Here is a 16498-nt window from a genome sequence, read left to right on the forward strand (position 1 = left end):
GTGAGTAGTGAACTTGTGAGACCTGCATACGCCATCATTATAAAATTTGGTATAGATTCGTAGAAAAGTTATCCTATATATATATATGGGATTTAATTTTTTAAAATATTTATATCAAATTTAATGACGATTTTTTGGGATCTTACATATATAGGTGTGGGAGGGTCCTGCAAGGTCATTTCCCTAACAAAAATGGAGAGGGTGATTTTGAAAAATGTTAAAAATTGGAGGAGAAGGATTTCCACAATAAATATCATACTTTTGAATAGGTTGGCATGAATGCCAACCCGAACGCGACCTAAGACCTTCCAAGTATAACAAAGAAAGGCCGGGTTTGAGTTCAAAACTTGGACTTGACCTTTACCCGGTTTAAACTTTTACCCTCTAAACCGTTAGAGATAAAATATGTTGTTTTAAGCTGTACTCTATTCATTTGGGTATATTAAAAATCGTATATAATTAAAACTAATAGTTATATTTAATTATTAAACAACAAATTACACGGTTTAAAATCTAGTAGTGGATGATTGGGATCTTGTTGTCAATAATACGGGTATATGATGTTCAAAAAAAAAAAAAAAACAGGGCGACATGGGTCCAAGACCCAATGGGATAGATCTGAGACCCAATAGGTACAGGTACTCAGATAAAAAAAAAAACAGGGTGACATGGATCAAAGACCCAATGGGATAGATCTGAGACTCAATAGGTACAGGTACTCAGATCTATTCGGGTCAAGGTCGACCCGGACCATACCTAAACCATTGTCACTCGAACTTTTGAATCATCATGCGACACGGACGTAAGTTTCTCTTTTTACTCTGACTGCTGCTTGAGGAAACGTAACAAGACTGGATCACAAATGAATATGGGTCAAAATATTTAATATAAAAGATAAAATATTGAATACGTTCGTTTGCCTTTTTAAAGAGGGTGCGGTTTGTACAGAGCCTAGGCTCTAAACAATCAAATTAGAACCCACCTTTAAATAGTGTCAGGTAGTATGGTTTCAATACTGAAAATCTATGTGATTGCTTTCAAATATATCTTCATCTTTAGTTATAAAATTTAAAGCTTAAAAAATAGGATAGATCTAGCCGATCTATGAAAACTTGAAAATTGTCTAACAATTTATTACAACAAAGTGCACTATTTTCAAAACTTCAAATCCATTTTTTTTTTTTCTCATCTTCATGCATCTTGATGTCGAGATGATCAATTTGAGGTAATTTGGGCATCAAAACAACTTTTTCTAGTGAAATTTTCGAGGTGGGCTCCAACTTGATTGGTTAGAGCATTGGCTCTGTATAAACTTTTTCAAAAAATGGAGCTATAAATAAATAAATAAATTTTGGCCAAAAAATGCGTTAAATCTACGTGATAAACCAATTTGATTTTTAGCATGATTTGGAAATCTAAGATTATTATACCAGTGAGGTTTGTTCAAGGTGCCTTATTTGTACTGTATAACTTAGGTGCCAATCTAAAATTTCCCTGCTTTTAGATGTAGTTTGGGTTGAGATGTAGTTTTGGTGGTATAGATTTTGTGAAGAATTGGCAATCTCAATTAATTGGAAAAGGCTTTGACAATGATAATGATGAAATTTTGTGAAAGAGTTGAAAATTTATTTTTATCCCTAGACACTGACAATTGAATAGATCTATGAATATTTTGAGAATCTTACTACCAATTGAGTAGAACCTATGAATATTTGAAAATCTTGAAAACGAATGGTGTAAATAAATAGCTATATGATATTATTTTTATTACTTAATAAAGGTTTTATTCTTTATATTAATAGTTCTTGAGGTTGAGATGATGAGTTGGAGAGCTTTTTAATATCAGAACACTCTCCTAAAGGAATTTTGGGGGTTGCCTTATTTCAATAGTATAAGAAGCTGTTAGAAACTATTTTCAATCCGTAGATTTTTACATCTAAGGGTTAAGAGAGAAGGTGAAATTCTTATTGTACTAAACATGAGTAATCTTGTAGTATACAATTTCTTAGTATATATTACATTAGATGTTTAAAACTATACTTTATAGAATGCAGTTTCTATGAGGCTTCAATTCTATTTATTGAAGTAGGGCTACAACTCTCTCAACCATCCATTTATTTAGATGGAGGAGATTTTGCAACGAGGTCAACAAAAGAACCTAGGCTTTTTCTCAATGTCCTCTTTTATCTTCTATTCTCTCTCCTCTTTTGGGACCTTTATCTCATGTAGAGTTCTTGGGTCAATTTTAGACATAAGGGATTATGGAAGATGTGTTGGAGTAAAACTTGGATTGAAGAAGAGGCGATAAGGCTGCAGCCTCATAAGAACATTTTTTTCTTTTATATAGAGCTGAGGCTTTAAACAATCAAATTTGAGCCTACTTCAAAACTTTCACTAGAAGAGGTTGTTTTGATGCTCAAATATCTTCAAATTGAGCATCTAGACATCAAGATGCATGGACATTAGAAAAATGGATTTCAAGTTTTGGAAATAGTGTATTTTGTAATGCATTTTTGACCGTCAATTTTCAAGATTTTCATGGATATGTCGATCTACACTATTTTTGAAGCTTTAAACTTTATAAATAAATATGAAAATATATTTTAAGGCTATTACAAAGACATCTAGTAGTCAAACCACATTTCTCGATACTATTTGAAGGAAAGCTCTAATTTTATTGTTTAGAGCCTAAGCTTTATACAAACCACACCTATTTATCTTTGTTACATGAGTTACAATTGTTGTGGCTATTAGAAGTCAAATTGGATAGCTTGAGATGTATCATAAGGTTCAAGAAATTTTATTTTAAACTTTTGAGTCTAATCAATGATATACTCACAACCACTTGATTTGGAATCCGATGGGCAAAAGTGATTGTGACCTCCTTGTATTAAACAAAACCATATTATGGATCATAATATGGTTATGCAAACTCTGGTTATGCCAAAACCGGGTTATTGAGAAATTACTATTTGGATAGCTTGTAGATAATACCCAAGTTATCCAAAACCCTTGTTTGGGTAACCTATTTGGGTAATTTGTGTTTACATTGTTTAGGACATATTTGGTTGGTATGAAACATTTCCATACAAAATATTTTCATTTGAAAATCACATTACACGTATTTGGTATGAAACAATAGTTTACATTTTTTACCAAAAGTTTAGAGAGAGAAACTATACCAAATTTCAAAAAGAGAGACCACCTAAAAACTTTTAAAGAGAAAAGCAATCTCAACATTTTTTGAGAGAAAGTTGTTTAAAACTTTAAATTTGATATAGTTTCTCTCCAAATATTTTAAGATAGTTTCTCTCTCTAAAAATTTGAAATTTAAGAGAGTTGAAAATTTCTCTCTTGAAATTTTTTGCAATAGTTTCTATCTCAAATTTTTTTTAAGTAGCTGCTCTTTCTAAAATTTGATATAGTTTCTTTTATTAAACTTTAAGATACTTTCCTTCTCTAAAACTTAAAATTTGAGAAAGTTTCTCTAAAATTTTTGAGATAGTGTCTCTCTCTAACTTTTTTTGGTAATTTCTCTCTCTCAAACTTGATATAGTTTCGCTCTCTAAAGTTTTAAGATACTTTCTCTCTAAAACTTGAAATTTGATATAATTTCCCTCACTAAATTTTTTGAGATAGTTCTCTCTTTAAATCTTGATGTAGGTTCTTTCTCTAAAACTTATAATTTGAGATAGTTTCTCTCTGTAAAGTTTTAAGATACTTTCTCTCTAAAACTTGAAATTTGATATAATTTCTCTCACTAAATTTTTTGAGATAGTTCTCTCTCTAAAAGTTTCAAGTTGATTCTCTCTAAATTTTGATGTAGGTTCTCTCTGTAAAACTTATAATTTGATATAGTTTCTCTCTCTAAAATTTTTTAGATAGTTACTCTCTAAAAAAATTAGGTAGTTTCTCTCTCTAAAATTTGATATAGTTTCTCTATCAAAATTTAATATACTCTAGCTTAAAATTTGAGATAATTTTCTTTTAAAAATTTTGACATGGTTTTCTCTCTCTAAAAATTTAAGATACGTTCTCTCTCTAGAACTTGAAATTTAAGATAGTTTATCTCTCTAAATATTTTGAGATAGTTCCTCTCTCTAAATTTTTTTAAATAGTCTCTCTCTCTCTAAAATTTGATATAGTTTATATTTCAAAAATTTTAAGATATTTTCTCTTTTTAAAACTTGAAATTTTGAGATAGTTTCTCTCACTAAAAATTTCAGATATTTCTGTTTCTAAAAAAGCTTAGGTAGTTTCTCTCCTTAAAATTTCATATAGTTTTACTTTCTAAAATTTTACAATACTTTATCACTAAAACTTGAAATTTGTAATAGTTTCTCTCTAAACAATTTCAGGTAATTTCTCTCTTCTCTAAATTTTTAAGATTTGTTTTCTATCTAAAATTTTTGAAATAGTTTCTCTAAAAAATTCATGTATTTTCTCTCTCTAGAATTTGATATATTTTATCTCTCTAAAATTTAAGATACTATATTCATCTAAAATTTATAATTTGATATAATTTCGCTCTTTAAAATTTTTAAGAAAGGTTCTCTCTCTAGATTTTTTAGTTAATTTCTCTCTCTAAAATGTGATATAGTTTCTCTCTAAAATTTTAAGATACTATCTCTCTAAAACTTGAAATTTGATATAATTTTTCTCTAAAAAATTTGAGATAATTTTTCTCTCTAAATTTTTTTAGTAGTTTCACTCTCTAAAATCTAATATAATTTTTTTAAAAAAAAATTTAAGATACTTTCTCACTCTAAACCTTAAAATTTGAGATGGTTTCTCTCTAATTTCTATGAATGTTTTTGCATAACTAATTGTATTTAACAAAGTGGGCAGCTCTAGTATGTGAAAATAGTATTAGCACAAGTTGTATTCCCTTTTTCATGCTTAGGCAAAATAATGCTTTGAACAACTCAATTTTTTTTTATTTTATATATCTATGTTTTGGCCCTCTTTCTTGATTACAAAAGAACATGATTATGTATTAAAAATGTTGCCAAACATGTTTTTATGCAAGATACCCTTGATATACAAAACATGGTTTTGGATACCCTAGGATCGAATTGCCCCCATGGGGTTCTTAAAAATGATAAAGATAAAATCTTTGATTATATGATCTTCAAAAGGTGCAGTTTGTATAAGGCCGAGGCCCTAAACAATCAAAGTAGGGTGCATAGTGTCAGGAGATGCTGTTTGAGTGCCATAAATATTTGATATGGATAGAAAATATTTTTATCTTTAATTATAAAAATTAAAGCTTCATAAAAAGGATATAGTAGATTAATAAACACTTGAATATCTTGAAAATTAACCGTCCAAAAAATACATTAGACCAAACACTATTTTTTTTTATGTTCATATATATTGAAGTCGACATGATCAATTTGAAGATTTTTTTAGTATAAAAACACTATATTTTAAAAAAAATTTGAGCCTTACATTTGATAATTACGTTACCTATAATTTTTTATGAAAAATAATTACATAGGACCTTCTCCTATTTATGTAGGATTTAAAAATCTATTATTAATTTGACACAAATCTTAAAAAAAAATCAAATCCCACTCTCATATAATAACTTTTATAGAGATCTAGTCATATTTATTGGTGATAGGGTCTTAGGATTATTACTCTTTTAAATATTTAAATTTTATAATCAGAGATGAAAATAAAATTTTAAAGTATCATTAAGGGAAGTATTTATGGACTCTGTGATCTCCTTCCCATTCTGTCTCATCAGCTGTCTCTCAGTCGTTGATATTGAAATGGAAGAATCTCGTGGCCTGGTAAAGCACATACTGATTGCAAAATTCAAAGATGAAATCCCGCCTCAAAAGATCGAAGAACTCATCCATGGATACGCCAGTCTCGTACCTCTCATTCAACCCATGAAATCCTTCCACTGGTAATCTCTTGTTTCCTGGAACCAATTGTGTCTTTTTTGTTAACAAAATGCAGGGAAATGGTGGATTTAACCGCCTAATCTCATTCTGCTTTTGTTTTGTTCTTTTGATGGTGTATCCTGTTACTAAGTATTTGTTATGGCGTGAACATTTTGAAGTACTAGCTCTTCTCTCTCTCTAGGTTTTGATGTTTTAATGGTGTAAAGTAGGAAGAAGAATCTAATTGTGTTTTACCATGCCCATCTCTCTTATCCTCGTTTTTTTACACGGTTTTCTCTCAATTGTTTAAAGGTAGATATATGTATTTACAGTTTTATTTTCTTGAAATGAGGCACATGAGTGGGTTGAGAGTATTGAGAAGATATACCCCCATTTCTTGTGTTAATTTTTATTTTTTTGTGTTTTTTAATTTGACACCTTTTTTACTGGGGTTCAATGAAATGTGCGTGCTCTGTATAACTAGGTGAAGCGACAGTGACGATCTCATACTAAGAAACTATTACAATACAACATTTGTTTCTATTGGTAAGCGATATTGTGATGAACTTCAACCACTCACCTTGGGAACCCCATTTATCATTTTCGTTGATATACTACCCCGTGGCCCTTCTACGGATTTGCAAAGGTTGTACTTTAGTCCCGACAGTTTCTTCTACATTTTGATTTGTCGGCTCGCCAAACATGTTTGGAAATTTGGCATTACCCATTCATGGCTGTGCATTAAGTCATCTGCGGTTCGTAGTATTTGTAGGTGTTGAACACCTTCATTGCTTGTCATTGAGGACCTCTTCGATAGCTCGTTGAAAATCATTGTACCACTTCAATTATATCCTTGTCATGGATAGAGTACTTTTGATTTATCTCATCTACCACCAAATTTTGAAGACCATGGAGTGTTCCTTGAAGATGAATGCTCCATGGAGTGAACATAGATGCATCTATAGATGACCCAATTGGGAGATGAAACTTTGTTTTTAACAGCGGTGCTACAAGTTTCAAATGTCCTGAAATCTTCTGTTGAATGCTGCTAATGACGATTCCTTTGGCCCATTTATTAATGGAAGTACTTCACTTGAGCAATCCTTGATAAAGAGCCTAAGATATTTGGCCAAGCTCAAGAATGTTTGAAACTTAGAGATGCGTTTAGCTTGCTACCGTCATAGAGTATCATGCATCTTCTATTGTTCTATTTGGTTGGATCTTTTGGTTATATTGTATGAGCCAGGAATATTATTTGGATTTGGGCATGTTGATACTTTAATGTAGGACCAAAGGGATAAATACCATTCTGGTGGGTTTGGTGGGATCTGTTTGAATAAGGGTTTAGGGAAAACCAGGGCTAATGTCTGTGAACTTGATTTGGATTTGATGGGCAGTACAGGCTATGAGTTCAGAGTTTGGGGCTATGTGAAAGATGATGCATGGGAATTGATTAGGTGTCATGCATGTGAAGGGGCATTCTTGATTTTGTAATTGTTGGTGGATGGAAAGATTGTGTGGATAGGTTTAAATGTCAGGGATGAAGGTGGATTAAGCTGGTAGGTTTTGAAGATGAATGAATAGGGGGATGAATGGGGATTGAAAAGGGTCAAGGGACCTGGTGTTAGATTAGTCAGTCTTATCAAACTTAGGTTGTTTGTCATATCATATCACAAAGAGGAATAACTCCTTCGAAGATTAAGGAGGTACTCCTCCCAAGGTGGCTTCATACCACTAACTGAATAAAAAACAATTGGTATCCCAAATTACTTGTCTTGACCATTGACGTACAACCTTTGTTTTAGTGTCCTATGTAGAGGTGTCCTATACTTGACCACAAGTCTTGCCCAATAAGACTCCTAACCAAATAGAAAAGTGTCTAATATGTAAACTTCCTAATTCATTTCGGAAAGAATCCTATCTTCTAGAAACCAAATGCAAAAGAAAACCAACTTTTAAAGGAACTTTACTTTTCTAGGAAACCCAAACAAGAACCAAAAAGTCCAATTTCCAATTGCTTCCTCCTTGTCTTAGACTTCTAATCAAAATGAAAATCAAAACCTGAAAAGTCATTACTACTTTTTAGCAGGATTTTCACCATGATTTGAAGCCCAAAACATTCTTTTGGGGAAAAGCACATAGAAATAGTAGTCATAGATCTGGGTAAGATTTTCAGTTTGAGCTTTGAAACACCTTAAAATCCTAAAGGGACATCGGGTAAAATGTTGTGGCCTTTGGAAGTTGACTTCATCATACTAATCTGATCTAAGATAAAGTTGGTTCTCTTTAAGTTGCACAACCCTTAGATGCCACATATAATCTTATGAAGACGCCAATTTGTTCAAATTTGAATGGGTAGTTTGCACATTTTGATATGGGACCCAATGCATGCTTTGGGTCTTATGTGAAGTGGAATTGAATGGTATTTGTCAGTCAATCTTGAAGTTTATATTTCTTACATACCTGAGTACAATAATTTCTTAACATCTCTTCAGCTTAGAAGTAGCATTCACTTATACATGTAGAATCCACAGTTTTCGTTTCCCCAATATCCATAGAAAGTCTCCAAATTATGAGAAGTATAAAGATTATTTCAGAACATAGGTATTGACCAATTCACTTCTTCGTCAAGAAAAACTCAGCTTTGTGTTATCAAGGCTTTCTTTGGGATGTTACAAATCTATACGCTATTGATCATAGGGCAGATGGCAGTAGTCTAGTACTGTTACTGGAGAATAAATTTTTCTCAGGAGTCCGTCCATCTCATGATTGCCTAAATTTCATTTGATAAGGTTAGGTGCCTGCACATTATCTTCCAGCAACAGTTACTTGGTACTTTCATCTCATAATCAACCAATCTTGTGTGGTCATAATATAAATATATGCATTTTGTTGCTCATGTTGCTTGAGAGAAATCACGCAATCCCTAAGTTTAAAATATCTAGAAAGATAACCCCTACATGCATTTTAAAAATTTGTTATTTGGAACCTGGGAGTGACCGTAGATCACTTTTCAAATTTCGTAATATGTGTACATACATGTGATCTATAAAGTTTTGAAGAAGATGCCTAGTTTGCTATGTAAGCTATGATCATTGTTGATTATATACTAGTTTTTTCAAGAGAGTTGGTCATTTTATTGAAATATTGGTTATGGTCTAGTCAATTTAAAGGCATTGCAATCTTATTTTATTTAGTAGTTATTTATTTATTTATAGGGAAAGCTTTCTATGTGACCCCACCCACATGTAAATTATATGTGACCCCACTTCTCAGCCATTCGATCTGAATTGACGGCTAGGATTGCTCAATGTCACAATGTAAATGCATTGTTTGATTATTAATTTCTTTTCTACAAAACCTGAGTGAAACTTGGGGCGTCCCATCTTCTTATTGGGGTGCACCTATAAAAAATAAAAATAAAATATTTTCCATGAAAATAAATGACCAAAATGCCCTCAAAAGTTTCATAAAGGAAATATTTTTATTTTTATTTTTATCATGTGCGCCCCCGTTAGGATCATGAATGCCCCAAATTTTGCTACAAAGTGATTCATAGAATAGATATTAAAAATAAAGCACTTTGAGCCATCGGATCAAAATCTGATGCTCGAGAGCCAATTTGTGACATTGTGACTCAAGCCTTCCTAGCTGTCTACTCAGATCCGACGGCTGAGAGCAGGAGTCACATGTGCTTTATACGTGGTGTATGCTTTCCCTTATTTATATTGTTTGGACCATTTTTCTCATTAGAAATTGTTGTTAAGAGCACTTTTAATCTGTGTTGTCACTTTGCAAAAGAAAGAGTTTTGTGTTAAGTTGTTAACTGTCAAACATGTGAACTTTGGGTATGTCATCTGTGTATCTTTTTATTTGTTTTTCATGGCTAGATCAGTCATCATATCAGTACTGCTTTTCATTAGAGCAACTCTATTGTAATAGTGATCATATGTTGCAATGTTGTTTTGTATAGTTTTCTTTGGACTTGGGCCTGTAGAACTTCAAGCAGAGGCACAATCCCTACATGAATGCCAAATTGATGGCAACAATGGTTGCACCAACCATTAGCTTAGGTTTGCTTGGTTCCATTTGGTTTATTCCTAGGTTTTAGTTTATTTGATGTTGCTTAGTTCTTTTTTCTATTGTTTTAGGTGTTCTATGGGTTGTGGGTAGTAGTCCCCTATCCAAGTAGTAAGGCATCCCCCTCCCTCACCCCTATAGATAAGGGGGTGACCCTCCTCCTTCTAGATATGTTACAAAGAGGGAATAAAATGTTTTCCATATAGTGGATGAGAATCTTCTTGCCTAGATTTGAACACAATATGCATTTCCCCTCTCTCTCTCTGTCTGTATATATCTATAGCCTAGATTTGAATGCCATACGCATTTCCCCTCTCTCTCTCTTAGTGTGTGTGTGTGTGTGTATGCGTGTGTGTGTGCGTGTGTGTGCGTGTGTGTGTATATATATATATATTTTATGTGTTTGTATTATTGTTTAGTTCTCTTTTGGGTTTTACAGTACAAACCGCCCCCCCCTCCCTCTGCCGGAGATAGCTTATTGTGATTATTCATTGCTCTTTAAGTTTTACCTAGTCACAACTTTGAGCTCGTGATAAATAATTGAGCAACTATGCCACAGCGAAACTCCTGCCAAATTGTTGCCTTACTGTGGAATGCGGTAGTTTGGACCATGTACATCAAGGGCAGTCATGCTCGACTGTGGTTCATGTTGCTTTTGAGCTCTAGTGCATTAACAGAGTGGGGGCGGGCCCTTTCCAAATGGCTATTCAAAGCATTGGCCTCTGAGCTTGTTTCGCAAAAAGTGGCATCACAGCCGCTATTAGGATCATCAGGAGAGAACTGTGGCCTTGTGCAGTTGGGATGTTTTGAGCTCAGTTGGAGCTCAGTTGTGGAGAGAAAATACTGTGATGTGGAAATGTCATTGGATCACAGTTTGGATATTTGCGAGGGAACTTTGAAGCCATGTTACCTTAAACAGGGAATTTGAACATGTAAGAAAGAGAGGATGAAAGACATCAAACATTTGTTAAGCAGAAGGGAAAAGCTCAATAACACCAGCATTGTGACTTGAAATCTGGTGTGGTGACTTAACTTCAATGACAAGATTTATGGTACATGTATCGCCAAAAGAAGAGGAAGCTTTGTTCAAGTGGTATGCGTGTGTCGTAATGCCGTATTTGCCATTAAGGCGTCTGTTTAGAGAAAAACTCCTGGATCACTTAGAGAAAATCTCATGGATCATATTAAATATGCTAAGAGTTCAAAAGAGGCTTGGGACTCATTTGCTGACCTGTATATGCTTGATTACAGCTGCTGGAGAATGAGGTTGGCACAATTACTTACGGTAATATGTCGATTTCATGATACTTTATGGTGGACGAGAGTATATGCAACAAGCTTTTGTAGATTAACACCAAATTGAAGGTCACCGAGGCATGGGTTAGGTCATTCCTGGGCTCAAATTCCATAGGCAGATGTAATGCAAACACCCACTTCCCCATATTCAAGACATACAATTTGTGCTCTAAATATCTGAATTGTCCCTCTGTCACCCTCTTGTCAGGGTTGATAAGTTCATTTGGCAACAAGAGCATGCCAACAGGACCTGATGGTATTCACTAGAAAACTGAAACACAAATTTTTTTTCTGATAGTATGTATATATATATATATATATATATATATATGTATATGTTGCTATGAACTTAGGTACAAAAGTTCCGAGGAGATGTGGGTTGGGTCGGGTGGTGCTTTACATTTGTCTTATATATGTTGAACACAAGGGTGATGGAATACAAAAACGATTGCTGTAGATCCAAAGGAGGGCTCACTATACAAAAATGTGATGTGTGGAGGAATAGAGATGAGAGAGAGAGATAGAGAGAGAGAGAGAGAGGGAGAGGAGGTATGCATTGGGAGTGGAATTGGGAAAGTGTTTGAGGAGAAATGAAGATAATGGTGTAGAGAGAGAGAGAGAGAGAGAGAGAGAGAGAGAGAGATGAAGAATGAGGATAAAGAAAAGAAAGGTGAGTTAGGGCATTAGGCTCCCTCTGCTGCACCCTCTCTGGCCAAAACATCAGCATTCGAAAACCTGCAATTTAAGAAAATATGATCGAAAATATGAGATAGCCTCTACGGGCGTTGGACCTTTAGGGACGCCCAAGAGATTGCATTCTTTAAGTCTCCTTCCACAATGAGATGGTGACCCTAATTTGAGTCAAATCTTTGGAGGCCTTCTTATAGGGCGATCACCTTCGTTGTTGAGTCTGTCAGGCTGATGTAGCCAGAGAAATTGAAGATAGCGTTCCTTGGAAGTTTCTGAAAGTTCCCCCATAGCCACTTGGGGCTGAGTTCTATAATGAAGAGCCATCTTGAGCTTGATGCTGCCCAAAATGATAGCGGACCAGCTTGGGATTCTATTTGGTCTTAACCTAAAAATATTGACCCTGTTGGATCGATACTTGACTCTTGAGATTCTTTTTAGCGCTTTAAAATTGTTGGCCCAATGGACATAGTCAAATCTCTTACATGATCAGCAGAGGCCCTGATGGATTGCTCTTTTTGCTGGAAAATTCTACAGTTTCTCTTGGTCCATTTTACCCAGAATGTGGCTAGGACAGAAGCTCTCCAATGGAAGAGGTTTTTTTCTCTTGACCTGTTGTGGGGGGGCTTTGGGTGTTGATGTTCGGGTTAGGTTGGTGTGGGGGTGGGACAAAAAAACAAAAAGGAGCTATTTGAATTGTAATTGGGGTTAGCTCAATCCCATTTGGAAATCTAGCAACAGCTTATTCCACATGGAGCTTGCAAATTTACAATGAAGAAATAGGTGTTCGTTGTTTTTCTCAGCTTCCTTGCGTTTGCATAGAACGTATCAGTTGGGAGGCTGAACCCTCTTTTTTGGAGGTGCTATAGTGTGTGCTGTTATAGGACCAGCCAAGTGAATGTATTAATTGCCTTCCTTTAGGAAAGACATTGGCTGCATTATTTCTCCCTTTCAGGATACTCTCAACTACTGTATGGTGAAGACTTCGTTTATATACATTTACTTCATTTCAAATATCTTACTCAGCTAAGCCTTTGAACAGGTTATGCAACAGCTTGAGCCACCTTAAAAAGCAAACGAAGATTATGATCTCTCTAACTAAATGGGAGAATTGCTTGGAGAATTCTTGAATGTTTCGTAGGTTAACATACACTTGATTGTGCCATTTCTCAATTTGAACTTGTAATTAAATCTTTAATTGGAATTAAATTTTGGGTCTCTATTACCTCATTTCATAAGGATACAGGTTATATGAACACGAAAGGCGTGTTTACATGTTTATGGCCTAGCATGTTCTTTATGTAGCTTCTCAAATACACTCCCAAGTTACTTGCACCTCTATTTGAAACATGGTTACGCTGGGAAGTTGCACTAAATTGGGATTGGTGTATCAGTGCAGTTTATTTATCCATTTTCTCAGTGTAGAAGTCTATGAAGCAAAAGGAAACTATCAGATCTCTCTCTCTCTCTCTCTCTCTCTCTCTCTCTCACACACACACACACATTCTAAGAAATCTTGGTACAATATTGTGTGTTCATATTGTATATTATTTATTTATTTATTTTGATGGTTTTGTTTTGTTTTAGGGGGAACGATGTGAGCATAGAGAACTTGCAAGAGGGTTTCACCCATGTGTTTGAGTCCACATTTGAGAGTTTGGAAGGCGTCGCAGAATATGTTGCTCATCCAAGCCATGTTGAGTTTGCAAATGCCTTCCTGCCTTCTTTAGAGAAGGTCATTGTTATTGACTACAAACCCACCACAGTGAATCTCTCCTAAGAATTGTGGTCTTCCTGCCTTCTTTAGAGAAGGTCATTGTTATTGACCACAAACCCACCACTGTCAATCTCTCCTAAGATTTGTGGTTTGATGAAATTGTCTCATAATAATTGGGCTTTGATAAACTTTGCTTCTTCATTGGCATGTTGTCATCTCTTTACGTTGAACTTTGATAAACTTTGCTTCCTCATGGACAGGTTATCATATCTCTTTATTTTGTGAAATTTGGATACATGTGATGACTTATTTAGTGATGGATGACGGCATGATGCACTTCTACATGTATCCGCCCAGGCAAAACAGTGTTAAAAAAATACAAAAAAAAATCCCTAAACATATGAAAAAGGGGTTGTATGCAATGATCTACAAGGTGGGAAATTTGATAGCTTGGATGTATCACAATGTTCGAGCAAATTTCTTTTAAAATAACATTGAACATAACACATTTATTTATATGTAGTTAAAAAAGTAATAAAAAAATGCATTTAAATTCTTTTTTCTTTTTTTTTTTTATCTGGGGGCATTCTAGAAATGGGTGTGGTTTGTATAAAGCCACAATATTAAACAATCAAGTAAGGCGCACCACTAAAATTTGTCATAAGATGTAATTTTGGTGTAACAAATATTTGGATGGCTTGAAAGTCCATTTTCATCTCTAATAATAAAATTTTAAAATTTTAGAGCAGTTCAAATCAAGTAGATATATGCAAATGAAAATGTTGAAAAGAAATGGAAGTGATAATGTGTTGTAAGATGCACTATTTTTTGGATTTGAAATATCTTATTTTTTTACAAATAAATTTCTTTTTTTATTTGAAATTTTTGATTTTTTTTAATATCCTTGAGCTTCACCACTAAACTTGAAATACTTTGGAGAGCCGGAGTTGCCCGTATGAGTTCGGGTTGGCTCGGCCGAGTAGGCATTATAAGGTTGTGCCAATAGTTATAAAGAGTGGCATAATTACATCTCTTATTGCATTCAATTATCAGTTAGGGGTGGTGAATGGGTTGGGCGGACCTGTGGGTCCAGTTTCAGACATCAAGTCTTGGTCAAGCAGCTGGAACATATCATGTCAGGTTGATCTAGGCTATTATATATATATATATATATATATATATATATATATATATATATATATATATATATATATATATATATATATATATATATATGAAAATTTATATAAGATTGCAACCTTAAAATGTAGAATTACAGATGGATCTCAAAAATCTATCGAAAAGATTGTTTTAATGTTGAAAAACCCTCTATTTAATCATCTCGACATCGAGATGTATGAATAAAGAAAAAAAGTTTTTTAGTCTAAATAGTGCATCTAGGCCGTCCATTTTCTAGATTTTCATATGTTTATAGATCTCTTAGATTTTAACTACTTTTGAAGTTTAAAATTTTCTAATTAGATATAAAAATAGATTTTAAGATAATCGTAAGAATTTTTTACAAAAAGATTACATGATAAAATTTAGAGGTGCGCCTTAATTGGATTGTTTAAGGTTGCAACCTTATAGAAACCACACCCATATATATATATATATAGGAAAAGTTTTAAAAACGCCTATAAGCGAAGTGCTACAGTGTTTCGCCTCCGTCATGGATATCCTATGGCATATGTCTGTGACGGTTTTGCCTAAAAACTACCATGGACCTATGGGGGCCATGGCGGTCCCCGTATATTTTTTGCGTCAAATTTGTGGGAAAAATATCTTGTCATGGACATGCTATATCCGTGATGGACCACCGCGGACATGCTATGCCAATGACAGTCTTTAATCCATGCGATCTGAAAAAATTGGATGGCGCCGAGCCTATGGGCGAAAATACTGTTTATTTTTTCCTATAGGCGTTTTGTAATCTTATATATATATATATATATTCAGTGATTTTAGGCAATGATTATATAGTAATATAATGCAACAACCTTCAAAAATCATGTTAGGCTTATGTATTTGATCTGAATTTTAAAATATGCACTCTTTTCATTCTAATGAACAACTACAAAAAAGAAAAAATTGAAAACACAGCATAGAAAGTATTTTTTTAGCCCAATTAATATAGGCTGACTATTTTGGTGAGATGCTTAGATCTAGGCCTTAGAATGATTTTTTTTTGTTCTAAAATTTTTAAATAATTTTATTATCATTAGATTAACAATATTGAAAAAAAAAAAGAATGATTTTGAATTCAAAAAGGCCCAGATCTTCAAATTCATCAAATGGATGATCTAGATTCATTATTGGAGGGGATTCATTTTGATCATATGTAAAGTGCAAATTACTTTCTTTTTTTATATTGATTATTGAGATAAAATGAGTGTGTATAAAAAAATTTGGGTCATACAAATACTACAAACATAGTTTTCCAGAAGTGTAATTGCATTATACTTTAATACAACCATGGCATGAAATCATTGCCCATATAAAATAATGAAACCACACTTCTAGAAAACCATGTTTGTGGCAATTGTATGATCCAAAATTTTGGTCACACACTCTCTTCATCTCAATAATCAATCTAAATAATAATAATAATTTGTACCCAATATATGGTCAAAATTAGTCCACTTCAACAATGAATCTAGATTGTCTATTTGGTGAATTTCAATATCTAGTTATTTATGAATTCAAATCAATGTTTTATTTTTTAACATTGTTAATCTAATGATAATAAAGTTATTTAAAAATTTTGGAAAGGAAAAAGATTCTTCTAAGCCTTAAATCTAGGGATCTCATCAAAATAGACAGC

At 33.5% G+C, this 16498-nt stretch overlaps 1 protein-coding gene across 1 annotated transcript; it reads left to right on the forward strand.

The window, feature by feature from the left end:
- The first annotated feature begins 5698 nt into the window (after positions 1-5698).
- Positions 5699-13961, forward strand: HS1 (heat stable protein 1). The gene is made up of 2 exons (XM_006841540.3): positions 5699-5917; positions 13545-13961. The coding sequence occupies exons 1-2, from the start codon at positions 5715-5717 to the stop codon at positions 13735-13737; spliced, it is 396 nt and encodes a 131-aa protein (XP_006841603.2). The 5' UTR covers positions 5699-5714; the 3' UTR covers positions 13738-13961.
- The last annotated feature ends 2537 nt before the right edge of the window (positions 13962-16498 follow it).

Source organism: Amborella trichopoda, chromosome 2 (assembly GCF_054954075.1).
Source record: "Amborella trichopoda isolate Santa Cruz 75 chromosome 2, AtrichopodaSantaCruz75HAP2 v2.0, whole genome shotgun sequence".
NCBI classification, from domain to species: Eukaryota; Viridiplantae; Streptophyta; class Magnoliopsida; order Amborellales; family Amborellaceae; genus Amborella; species Amborella trichopoda.